This window comes from Microtus ochrogaster, linkage group LG1 (assembly GCF_000317375.1).
Source record: "Microtus ochrogaster isolate Prairie Vole_2 linkage group LG1, MicOch1.0, whole genome shotgun sequence".
NCBI lineage: Eukaryota > Metazoa > Chordata > Mammalia > Rodentia > Cricetidae > Microtus > Microtus ochrogaster.
The window spans coordinates 57,926,580-57,939,112 of record NC_022027.1 but is presented as its reverse complement, the minus strand read 5'-3'; the positions used below and the strand labels follow the sequence as shown (position 1 = coordinate 57,939,112).

Genomic DNA, 12,533 nt, shown 5'->3' with positions numbered 1-12,533 from the left:
TGGTTTTTTTCTGGGTTCAGGTGGTATTTGTTAGTATCTGTATCTCACAGTTTCTGGGGGTGTGGCTTTACTCATCCCCATACTCAAGACATACTCAGGGCATATGATTGCTGGCCGTCCTCTGCCTTGTGTCCTGCTTTTGTACTGAGGCACCTTCTGTCATGTACTTGGGAAAAGCAGGCAGTCCGAGAAGACGTTGTGGCATGTGGACCAGGAGTCTTTCTAAAACAGCCATAAATGTAGCCTACACCCTCAGGATATAAGGTCCTTGAGCATCTGTAAGAATCCAGCATCCATGTCCACCTTATGCACAGCTCATGGCTGAGGCCTGATTCTGCTGCCCTACCTTCTAGCTCATTCCTGCAGTGAGGAGACTAAATTCCTGGTTATAGTTTTGTCTGCTTCCTGTTGTTGGTTGTTTCACCCCTAGAAGCAGAGCTTCCCCGAATCTATTGATATTGAACTAGTTATCAGGGTGGTTAAGGTCTATGCTGCTGAAGGGCAGGGGTATAACGTGGAAGAGAGGACGTTTGGATATACTGGTCTGAGTCCTCATCTGTGGGTAGGGATCTTCAGAGAAGTCGTGGGGAGAAGAGGTCTGTGACTCCTTTAGGAGAACCTGCTGATAAGACCCTAGAGGGATCTCAAAACTACAAACAGTGTGTACTGAGGATGGCAGGTTGATATGGATGCTTTTGACAAGTTTCTTTGGTTGATCAGGTTGATGGTAATAGGTCAGAAGAACAAAGAAGGCATTGGGGGATTGCTTTGTGGCAGGGCTACCTGGGGCCTCTCCTGTTACCTTTGGTCCTTTGCAGGAGTGTTTGATGGCTGTCTTGGAGACCACTGAAAGGTAGGATGCAGGACTGTGGGCCTTGTTCCTCATACTGTGTCAGGGAAGAAGTACTGTGCCAGTGAAGACACAAAGAGTTTTGTGATTGTAGTGCTTAGAGAACTCATGAACTTTCTCTGAACCAGCCAGCTCCTTAGACAATATGCACTGTGGACTGAATGCAAAGAATAATGCAAGCTTGGTCCAAGGTGCCACACAAAACTAGGTATTAGTGTTCTGGGTTCCATGCCTGATACATCTACTCAAAATGGTCGAGTAGATTTGGGAGGAAATGGAATAGGAAGAATGGATTTTATGTCCATAAAGGTCTAGATATGTCTTCATAGGATAAAGGTGTTAGCATTTGTCTGATGTTACTCCCTAGGTTACCCTGAATATTGTTTTAAAGCTGTGGAAGTTTTGTTTTATTTCTACCCCTGCCAAGACTCCTGTGAGTTATCCTTGTGTAGAGTAAAGCAGATGGAGGTCTGCTCATCAACTGAGGGCACAGTGCTAAGTGCAGGTGCAAACGAGCTCTGGCTTTGTTTGAAGCTGATGCCATGCTTTTGAATCTTACAGCTGCTGGAACAGAATGGTGGCTTTGGGAATTCAGGGCCTTCGAGAGCACCACCTGCTCCTGGGGGCCCTGTGAATAGCAGTTATGGTGGAGGTAAGTGCCCCAGCCTAACCATTGGCCTTTCTCACCGGTTGTTTACCAGGTGCCCAGTATTCATCAGAGCAGATATCAAGGGTTTTTCAGCTGGTAATTGGCTCTACCATTCTAAGGAACTCATATTTCTTTTGAGCCTTTGTGTTCAGAGTAGAATGCAGAATTTTACAGGGCATTTGTATTCAAAATCAGCCAAGGTAAGAGTTCTCAGGGCAAGATCCAGGAGAAACAAATTTGGAGCCACATTAGCACTTCATAAAGCAAGGGTTAACTCACTTGCCATTCAGGATATAATGAAATAAGTCTTCCAGGCATGTTTGACCATAGTCTCTAGCTCCTCTGGAGGGTACACTGTATCCTGGACATCTGCACAGTTCAAAACCTATGGAAACCCTTCATAAAAGAAGACCTTCCAGGGTGCCTCTCAGAAATTATCAAGGCCAAACCTGCTTTAGACAAGGTTAGCAGATGATACCTTACGGTCACAGAGTACTACAGGTGCCTACTAGGAGGAGAGAAGGAGAGAGATGTAGGAGAGAGAAGCTAGAGTGCAGTAGGAAGGGTTGAGGGCTGTTCCTGCTGGTTTGTGAAGGCCAAGCCACAGAACAGTGGTCTTCCATCTCATATGTATGGTCACCTTAAGAGCATCAATGAGGGAGAGGAGGGCTCTGAAACAGATATGGTCTTGGACTGACTGTGGGATGAGTCATTTTCTAATCTCTTTTTTGTGATATCAAGGACTGACTGCGTCCTTCTCTAGATCTTTGTTTCCTAGAGAGGAGGTTCTTGTCTCCAATGATTGGCTACCGCAGTGTTCTAGTACTTGAGGTTTTTACATGGTGCCTAGCATGTGTGGTACAGTTGTAGACCATGGAGAGTGGGTCTCAGGGTGTCTTTTACATCATGCTATATGGGTTTACTGTTTGTGGAGCTGTTCAGAGCCTAAGTCACATCTGTGTTAGCTCTACCACCACAGTTTGAGGGTGTCACTCTGTTCTCAGAGTCCACTTTTGTTGGCTTTACCTGCACTCACTTTGGAAAGAGTATCAGGCAGTTACCATTTTGTCCTGAGACTGTGACTCATAGTTGGTACAGTTCCAGGTAGAAACTGGGTTTGATGTGTTCACATAGCCTTCTGTGCCTACATTGCCCATTCCTTGAGTCTCTGAAATTGCTGGAAACAACAGGCTATCACTTGCTAGTGGGAAAGATGGCTCACTGGTGGGTTTGAGGGAATCTGGGGAAGCAATGAGGCTTCTTGGGGACATACTCTTGACCTACTGTGGCTCTTTCCTGTAGTTATGACTCTGGCAGAGTATGACCAGCCCTATGGTGGGTTTCTCGACATCCTACGGGGCGGGACAGAACGGCTCTTCACCAACCTCAAGGATACTTCCTCCAAGGTCATCCAGTCTGTGGCTAAGTAAGTGTGAGGGCTGTCCTATCCTGTTCTTTGCCTGTATGGAGATTTCCCCAAGGCAGTGTTGTATACATTGTAACCCTCTGTTAAGTCAGCGCTGAGCCAGATACAGATTTGAGTCTGGGACCTTGTCTTAGTTTGCTTTCTGTTGATGTGATGAAACACTGACCAAAACCAATCTGGAAGGGAAAGTGTTTATTTCAGCTTACAGGGTTATATTCTATTATCAAGAGAAGCCAAGATAGGAACTGCAATCAAGAAACTCTGGAGATAGGAACTGAAGCAGAGACCATGGAGGAATGCTGCTTACTGTCTTTCTTTCTATGGCTTGCTCAGCCTGTTCTCTTATATAGCCTAGAACCCCCTACCCCATAGGCCAGTCTTATGGAGACATTTTTCTCAATTGAGATTTCCTCTTCACAGATAATCCCAGCTTGTGTCAAGTTGACAAAACACTAACCAGCGCAAACCTGAGGCCCCTGTCTGTAGGACCCGAGACAGAACTGACTTGGTGCACCATCAGCTCAGGATCTCCTTAGCTCTGCCAGTAACTGGCATGATGACTCTGTTCTTTTTCTTTGGCATCAAATAGACGAAGCAGTTGCAGGGCAAAGTGGCACCCTCCAACATACTCTCATTGCTAGAAGGCAGTCTCTCTGAGAGACCTGGGACACAGTAGGTGTGAATATGTGCTTAGGAAAGTCAAATGATAGCCCACGAGCCTTGGTGAGTGTTCCAGAACAGCACTGTGTTAAAGGTTACTCCATCAGCTTTCTGGAGGGCATTGTGACTAAATGCTCAGGTAGTCTCACTGGCCCTTACAAGGGTGTCTGCTGCTGTAGTAAGCACCACTGGATCATAGTGCTTGCAGTCCCCAAACTTCTACAGTTGATGCAACATCCTTTCCTTTCCTTTGTTTTGTTTTGTGTGTGTGTGTGTGACTGTTTTATGTTTGTAGCCTTAGCAGTTTCATGTGTTTGCCCTGTGCCAGTGAGGGAGTGCACATGGGTGTGCTACATTGTGGAAATAGTTACGTGAGCATACAGATGCATGTGCCTTCTGCCTGGAATATATGCTTAAACCACTGGGCATGTCCAGCCTTTTGATACTGCAACATGATCTCTGTCTATATTAGGGTTCTTTAAAGGAACAGAAATGATAGAATGAATATTATATATTTTATACAGGTTTTATTAGATGATTTACAGGCTGTAATCTGGATAGTCCAGTGATGCTTGTCTCGTGACAGAAAAGCCAAGAATCCAATAGTTGTTTAGTCCACACTGCAGAAGTCTAGTGAGGCAGTCACTCCAGTGTCCCCGTTCGGTTCTGTTGGGTCTATCTCAGGCATGATTTTTCCTTTTTATCTTTTGGATGTTTCCTAGAGCTTTATTTAGTACTTTGGCTTTTTCGCTCTCTCTAAAGCACCACTCCTCACCATACTGCTGCTTGTTTGTGATGTTGCTGACCTCCATACCCAGGTCAAATGGCATCTCTCTCTCATTCTTACAACTTTGAGTTTATAATAAACTTTAAAACCAAAGCAACAACAACTCATGATTTTTAAGTAAGTTTATGGTTTTTTTGTTGAGATACATTTATAACTGTCTTTGGCTGTATGAAACCTGCGGGCTACAAAGTAGACATAACTGGTAAGAGTTAACATAACTCCTGTGTTTATTAAATTGATTTAAATTAGCAGTAAATTCTGTCATATTTTGGTTATATCATATGTGAAAATATCCAAGTGTGGTGACAGGTGGCAAGAGTGACCACTTCAGGCACTCTTGGTCGCTTGAGGCTGCTTGATGTTTTAGAAGTCAAGATCTGGGCCACCCTGGTCTATGTTAGGTACAAACCTATGTGTATACCCTTGAGCCTGTGCCCAGAGCTAAACTGTTAAGGTCCCCTGTACTTTCTCCTAAACAGGCTAGAGGTTAGGATATACTGTATGTGGAGCCCTAAGTGATACTCAGTACCTATTGTACACCACTAGGTGTCTCGTGTGTCCTTTCCTGTACCTGACCTAATGCTGGGGCACGTTTGTCTTCCTTTAATGCTGACCTAATGCTGGGGCACGTTTGTCTTCCTTTAATGCTGACCTAGTCTGCTTTATATTTGCACTTCACTCTGTTTACCTTTGTAGCCCTGAATGATATGAAACTCACTAAGTAGACCAGGTTGCCCTTGAATTCACAGAGATCAGAAATTTGCCTGCCTCTGCCTCCAGAATGGCGGGATTAAAGACATCTACCACCAATACCTGGTATCTTGGTTACTATTGGGTTATTGTTTTTGTGAAGAAAAAGACTGGAACTAATTAGTTCTGATATGTGGCCTGTTAGTTTAACTGCCTTTTCCCACCAAAATTTAAACACCAGATAAAACTATATTTAGTACATACTGTTTGTTGTCTCAGAAAGCCCTTTATACCCTAAGTTAGCCTGTCTTAAATAGGTTCAAATGACATTTGAAACTGTTAAGATTATCATAATCAGTGATTGATGTCAGTGAATTATAGTGTATGTCTGTTCCTTTTCCCACCTGACCCTCTGTATTGACCCCTTGTTGACTCTGCTGATACCAAGTGAGCCTTCTTCAGCTGTCTCTGACTTTCTTGTCTTGACCTCTCTTCCCAGTTATAGTGTACTACTCAAAATAGTTATGCAACACCATGTATCTTCCTCTCTCCTCCTTTCCAACTTAATCTTGGCTGTTCTAGCATATGTGCTTTTTGGTTTTTAAGAGGAATTGTATGTAGAATAAGTTTGTCGAGTTCTTGCATAGTCGTTTAGGATTTGGTCTGTATTTTTGTCAGTTTTGCGAACCGATCTAGGGGATTGGTTCCTAAGAGTTTTTGGTGGCCATGAGCAGTGATGTGTCTTGGTCACTTGGATGTCTTTGTTTCCCTCCAGCAATGTCTGCTGTCTCCTTTTAGGCTTGTACAGGGCGTAGGGTGTGCTCTTGACTCAAGTTGCCCATCACTGCTCCTATCTAGCCCCCTAAAGCAGTGGGATCAATGACTGATGTCTACACACCCTTGTCTTTATTACTGTCAGGATTGGCCCTCAATGTTTTTGCCTTGGAGAATACTTCAGAAAGCAAAAGATGGCTAAAGCCCTTCTGGGACTGCTGTCTCCCACTTTCAGGTGTTTTATGCCACTTCTCATTGGGTGTCAGCTCATACAGCAAAGTTACACACAAGACCTTGTGCACATGCACACACATACTTCTCATGGGATGCAGCCTGCCAGCAAGGTTACCTCAGCATTCTAGGACTTGGGCTCCACTTAAAGTTCTTAAGATATAACTGCCAAGTGTGTTTTCTGTAGTGATTGAATGTTCTTTTCATTCCAGCTATGCAAAGGGTGATCTGGACATATCTTATATCACATCCAGAATTGCAGGTATGTCTAATTGGATGATAGACATATATAGGGGACTTAGACAAGGGGCCCAGTATGCCTCTTTAGCCTCTTTGGTAGCCATGGATTCACCTGAGGTATGACCTGGAGACTGCCCAGATTGGTGGTGGGTAGGTGGCCTATGTTGAGCTTATTTCTTGGCTTATGAAGAGGGCAGGACCAGTGTCAGCCCAGTAGCTGGCATGATTGGAACTCTGAGGGTACAAAGGGAATAATGTAATAGTAGGGCCATACGTATTTAAAGCTAGAAAATCTAGGCAAAAAATAATAATCAGAAGAGTTAACTGTAGCTGCTATAGACCATGATGTGTATCAGGTTTCTTGCAAACTTTCCCCAGATGTCTGTGATTAGCTTTGTGAAATTTCCTGTGCTGTAAGCTTGCACACCTCCCACTGCACAGGCTGAGGGACATAAGAGGGTGAGAAGAGCTTGTGTTTTGCTAGCTACCCGGCTAGGAGGCAAGCACAGCCCAAGATGGCAATCCTTGAGCAGCTAACTTGAATCTATTCTGTTTCAGTGATGTCATTCCCAGCAGAAGGTGTGGAGTCAGCGATCAAAAACAACATAGAGGATGTGCGGTTGTTTCTGGATGCCAAGCATCCAGGACACTATGCTGTCTACAACTTGTCTCCAAGGATATACCGGGCTTCCAAATTCCACAACCGGGTAAGTGGCTTTGAACTATTTTTTATGATTTAAGTCATTCTTTTCCCAGTGAAGTACAGTTCTAAGTGATGGATCTGCGCTAGCCTGATATGGACAATGCTCGGCAGCTGCCAGGAGCAGAACATGGCAGCTGCCAGGGAGGCTAGAGCTAGAGGTGTAGCCAGGGCTGGGGATAGGCCAGAGTGTGAAGGGAATTCTGCAACACACACACACACACACACAATGTGTTGAAAACCTTGGGAAGATTGTTGATTTCCAGGAACCTAGGATGACCTCCCCTTTACTGCTCCTGGGTTCCAGGACTGTTCAGTCATATAATCTACTCGGTGACATTCAACACGGGACTTTTCACATACGTAATGTGACCCCAAAGCACAGGAAAAGATAGCTCTTTTTGCAGAACCAGTGAATGAATCTTGTGGCATAGGTCACTCATAGCCAAGAGAGATGTCACATGAGAACCCCAGCTGAGAAAGATGCTCAGAGACACAGGCCACCATATTTATTAAGTCATTCAAAAAAGGACAATTCTGGGGGACCAGAGAGATGGTTCAGCAGATAAAGGTGACTGCTGTCAAGCCTGAAAACAAAGTTCAGTCTCTTGGACCAGAAAATCAGCTCTTACTAGTTACCCTCTAACCTCCATGTACATTTGTTCTGTGGCACTTTTGTTTATGTACATACATGGACACACACACTGGTTAAAGAAATGAATTATTTAAAAAAGGACAGTGTTGCTGGGCCGTGGTGGTGCATACCTTTAATCCCAGCACTCAGGAGGCAGAAGCAGGCAGATCTCTGAGTTTAAGGCCAACCTGGTCTACGGAGCAAGTTCCAGGACTGCCTGGGCTATACAGAGAAATCCTGTCTCAAACAAATACACTCAAACACACACAAGGGACTATCTTGTAGGCAGGAACATGGTAACCATGTGGAGATGCCAGCCAGGTTTTTTGGGGCTGGTACAGAAACTCAGCTGAGTGAACTTTTTCCCCCACAGGTCTCTGAGTGTGGCTGGGCAGCCAGGCGGGCACCACATCTCCACAGTTTGTATACTCTATGCAGGAACATGCATGCCTGGCTCCGGGAAGACCACAGGAACGTCTGTGTTGTGCACTGCATGGTGAGTTGTGCTGGCTACTTACAGCTTTGGGCTTGATGGACACAGACTCCCTGGTGTTTTCTGCTCCTATGGGATAAGAAGCACTCATAAGGGCCCTTTATGGTGATCTGAGCAGCAATAAGCCACTCCTCTGGGAGAGGGGTATGCATCTTGAGATAAATGAGGGTTTTATTTATTTGTTTGTTTGTTTGTTTGTTTGTTTGTTTGTTATGTATATAATATTCTGTCTGCATGTATGCTTGAAGGCCAGAAGAGGGCACCAGACTTCATTACAGATGGTTGTGAGCCACCATGTGGTTGCCGGATATTGAACTCAAGACCTTTGGAAGAGCAGGCAATGCTCTTAACCACTGAACCATCTCTCCAGCCCTGATAAATGAGTTTTTACCTCAGGTTTTCCTAACCACAGAGTGAGGGAGAAAAATTGGGACACCTACATGCAGTGTGACACCCAACAGGAAGCACACTTAGGGCTCAGCCCTGCTTTACTGCACCTGTGTTCTAGTTTTTTGAGACAGGGTCTGTACATACCCTTGTTGTTCTAGAACTCACTATGTAAACCAGACTGTGTTGTGGGATGTTTTACTTTTGGCTTTTTAAGGGGTTCACCTTACCACTCCCAAATAAACACACAATTATTATTACCTGTAAGCCAGCCCAGCCTTAGCTGGCTTGTTTCTTGCCAGCTTTTCTTAACTTATATTATCCTGACTACCTTTTGCCTCTGGGCTTTTATCTTTCTCTATTTCTGTATACCTTTCTTCTTTCTCCGTGGCTTACTGTGTAGCTGAGTGGTTGGCCCCTAATGTCCTCCTGTCCTTGTTCTCTTGCTCCCCATTCGCCTCCTTGTTTCTCTTTTATACACTTTGCCTACTAGTCCCACCTGTCCTTCCTTGCTTCTGCCTCGCTATTGGCTGTTCATCTCTTTCTTAGCCCATCGGGTGTTGTAGACAGGCACAACAACACAGCTTCACAGAGTTAAACAAATGCGGTGTAAACAAAAGTCACACAGCTGGAAATAATATTCCCCAACAAGGCTGGCCTTAACTCACAGAGATCCACCTCTCTACCTCCCAAGTTCTGGGATTAAAGGCGAGTAACATCACATCTGCTAAACTGTTAATAAATATTACAACAAGAACAGTGGTAAGATGAACCTGGTGATACTGACCTGTATGTAATCTCAGCCACTTGGGAAGCTGAGGCAGAAGGATCACAAGATAAAGGCCAGCCTAAACAACTAACAAGACCCTGTCTCAAAATAAGTGATATAGCATTTCCCTAGCATGCAGGAGGGCCTGGGTCCAGTTCCCAGTAACACAAATGAAGATAACGATGTTGATGAGAGGTCTTGGGAAGGAATTAAACATGGTGAGGCCAGCAGGCCAACCTGAGTGGGAGGCCAGCCTATGTACTTTGTTAGTGACTGTTATCTTCTGGGCTCTGAATTCTCACTGCACCAAGCATATTACATGTTCCTAAACAAGCCCAGCATGAGGTCCTTCTCTTAGGCCCATAGACAGTTGGGAGGTGTATAGGAACTGCTGTGGGCCCTCATCTTTTTTATACAGGGCCTATGTGTAAAGGAAATTTATTTTTTTCTCCATTCTAGGATGGGAGAGCTGCCTCTGCTGTGGCAGTTTGCGCATTCCTGTGCTTCTGCCGTCTGTTCAGCACTGCAGAGGCTGCCGTGTACATGTTCAGCATGAAGCGCTGCCCGCCAGGCATATGGCCGTCCCACAAAAGGTACCAGGTGATTCTTGCTGGGGACAGTGATGCCTACAGCTTTTGTGATGCTGCCTTCACTGTGTTGGACCTAAGGTCAGGTACTTTAGTTTGTTCCAGGCCAAGTTAGCATCACTGTGGCTTCTAGCTCAGCCGCCAGACCTGTGCCCACAGGTATGCAGCAAGTGTAGACCACAGTTGACTTTCAGCTGGAACTCTCAAGGTGTGATGGCTTCTGACTTGTGATGGCAGCCTCCTGTTGAGTGCCTGGGTACCAGGTTTTCCAAATAAATTTGTGAACTTGGTGCGGCCATGTTTTCTGTGGGATCCAGCCTTGTGTGTACTCGGAAGGTTATTTGGGAATACACTGTGAACCTTCAAACTTTCAAATATGAAATGTTACCCCGCTTGTTCTGAGGTCACAAAAATGCATATAAGACTCACTCAGACATTCCTGTTGATATAAAGTAGGCCTTTCACTCACCTGAGATGTAGGTTGTTTCCAGGTTCTGACTATGACAAACAATGCTGCTATGGACATAGTTGAGCACATGTCCTTGTGGCACGATTGAGCATCCTTTGGATATATACCCAAAAGTAGTATTGCTGGTTCTTGAAGAAGGTTATTTCCTAATTTTCTGAGAATCGTTTTGTTTTTTTTAACATAGGGACCCACTGTAAAGCTCAGCCTGACCTAGATCTTGCTATATAGGCCAGACTAGTCTCAAACTTGCACCACTGTCCTGTCTTAGCTGCCCTCATGCTGAAATTATAAACATGAGTTGTCCTGTCTGGTTAAAAAGCAAATTATTGAGGCTGTGCCTGGCTTTGCCACCTCGTTCATTCTCTATGGAACTACTTCATTTGCTATGTCCATTCTTGTTTAGTATTCACCATTCCCCTAGAACAAGAGTCACATTTGAAAGTCTAGGTCTAGAGAGACACTGCCCATCATAAATGTCCTCTGAAACAAGGTTTCTGTGTAGCTTTGGAGCCTGTCCTGGAACTTGCTCTGAATACCAGGCTGGCTTCGAACTCACAGAGATCCACCTGCCTCTGCCTCCCGAGTGCCGGAATTAAAGGCATGTGCCACCACTGCCCGGCTGTCCTCTTGTCTAGTGAGTACTTGGAAGGGCATGGATCAGCCTTCTCACTGAGAAGGAGAGTGGGCTTTGATATGAGCAGCAGAGCTGCGAGGATGGGTAGAGCAGAACACAAAAAGCCAATATGGATGCTGTGTGAGGCAAAGCTCCAGGCCAGTAAGGGACCCTACACTTTAGCAGTAGTATTAAGTGCTCACTGCCTGGTGGGTTGGTCATCATGACTGCAATGTGTTCCTCAGGCCATATAAGGAGAGTGACTGTACATCTCTGTCCCTTTCCTAGCCTCTGTTAGGGGTGGCTGGAAGGATTTTAGCATGTACAGCTTTTAGTCTTTTGTGCTTCTATTTCCCACACGTTGGGGCCTGCTGGGTAGAGATGTGGGCAGCAGAGCTGCTGAGGGTGAGTAGAACATAAAACAAGACAGTGTCTCTGAGACTCCACCAGGAACCCTGGTGCCTCCACTCTTGTCCTAATAGTGATTGGTAACAACTTCATATTGATGCCCTTTACAAACCCCTTATAAACTGGGGCCCAAATGCCCTCAACTCGCTTCAGCTATGAAGAGCACTGAAGAGATGGTGCATTTGTTGTCAGGATGTATTTGGCTGGATACCACTTGGGAAGACCCAGAATACTGTAGTAGGCATGAGTAAAGCCTTGGGGCATTGTGACAGAGTGTCCGTTCCTGGATGACTGTTCTCTATGTTCTCCGGAAAGCATATACAGTGTCTAGTCCTTTCTTAGGGAAATAAACAGAACCAAAGAGCACTTTGGAATTCAGAAGGAAATTTAAAATAGCTGATGAGTCTACCAAAGACCCTAGCAAGGAAAGCAGACAAGATGGCGGGGGAGGAGGGGTGTGGATATTCACATTAGTAGAGCTGCACTGCAGTAGTGTGAGAATCTCAGGCTCTTAGAGGAGTAAACCATAGAAACACTCCCCCCCCCAAATAAAAAAGTCAGAAAAGCTCTATTGTCAGTAGACAAAGTAGATTCAAGCTGAGCATGGTGGTATATACTTGTCATCTCAGACTGGGAAGTTAGGACCAGGAGGACCAGGAGTCAAGGCCAGCCTGGACTGCATAGCAAACCTCTACCTATAAAAAACAAAAACAACAACAAAGCTGATCATAGAGGCACATATCTATAATTCCAGTACTTGGAAGCAGTTAGAGGCAAGAAGATAAGAAGTTCAAAACCAGCTTTAATTATGTAAGAAATTTGAGGCCAGTCTGATTTGTGTGGTCTTTGTCTTAATCAAAATTTATAGTATGGTAAAGCTGAAGAAATGGCTAAGTGGTTAAGAGCACTTAGGTATTCTTGCAGAAAAGACCTGGGTTCAATTCTCAGTGTCCACATGATGACTCAAAACTGTATATAGCTCTAGTCCCAGGGGATCCAGCACCCTCTTCTGGCCTCCAGGGTACCAGATGTTCAAGTACTGAGATCAGGATACATTCAGACAAACACTGACACACATAAAATAAAATAAATTAGCCGGGCGGTGGTGGCGCACGTCTTTAATCCCAGCACTCGGGAGGCAGAAGCAGGTGGATCTCTGTGAGTTC

The 12,533-nt window shown here is 45.0% G+C and overlaps 1 protein-coding gene across 2 annotated transcripts in view; it reads left to right on the top strand.

Moving 5' to 3' along the window:
- The window catches only part of Gak (cyclin G associated kinase), a 50,407-nt gene that overhangs the window by 16,063 nt on the left and 21,811 nt on the right, over window positions 1-12,533 (top strand). For both annotated transcript variants that reach the window (XM_013350920.1, XM_005359670.2), the window contains exons 10-15: window positions 1,412-1,502; window positions 2,802-2,925; window positions 6,280-6,329; window positions 6,866-7,014; window positions 8,015-8,137; window positions 9,750-9,883. In XM_013350920.1, coding sequence (XP_013206374.1) covers window positions 1,412-1,502; window positions 2,802-2,925; window positions 6,280-6,329; window positions 6,866-7,014; window positions 8,015-8,137; window positions 9,750-9,883 — 671 coding nt within the window. The remainder of the gene's footprint in view (window positions 1-1,411; window positions 1,503-2,801; window positions 2,926-6,279; window positions 6,330-6,865; window positions 7,015-8,014; window positions 8,138-9,749; window positions 9,884-12,533) is intronic.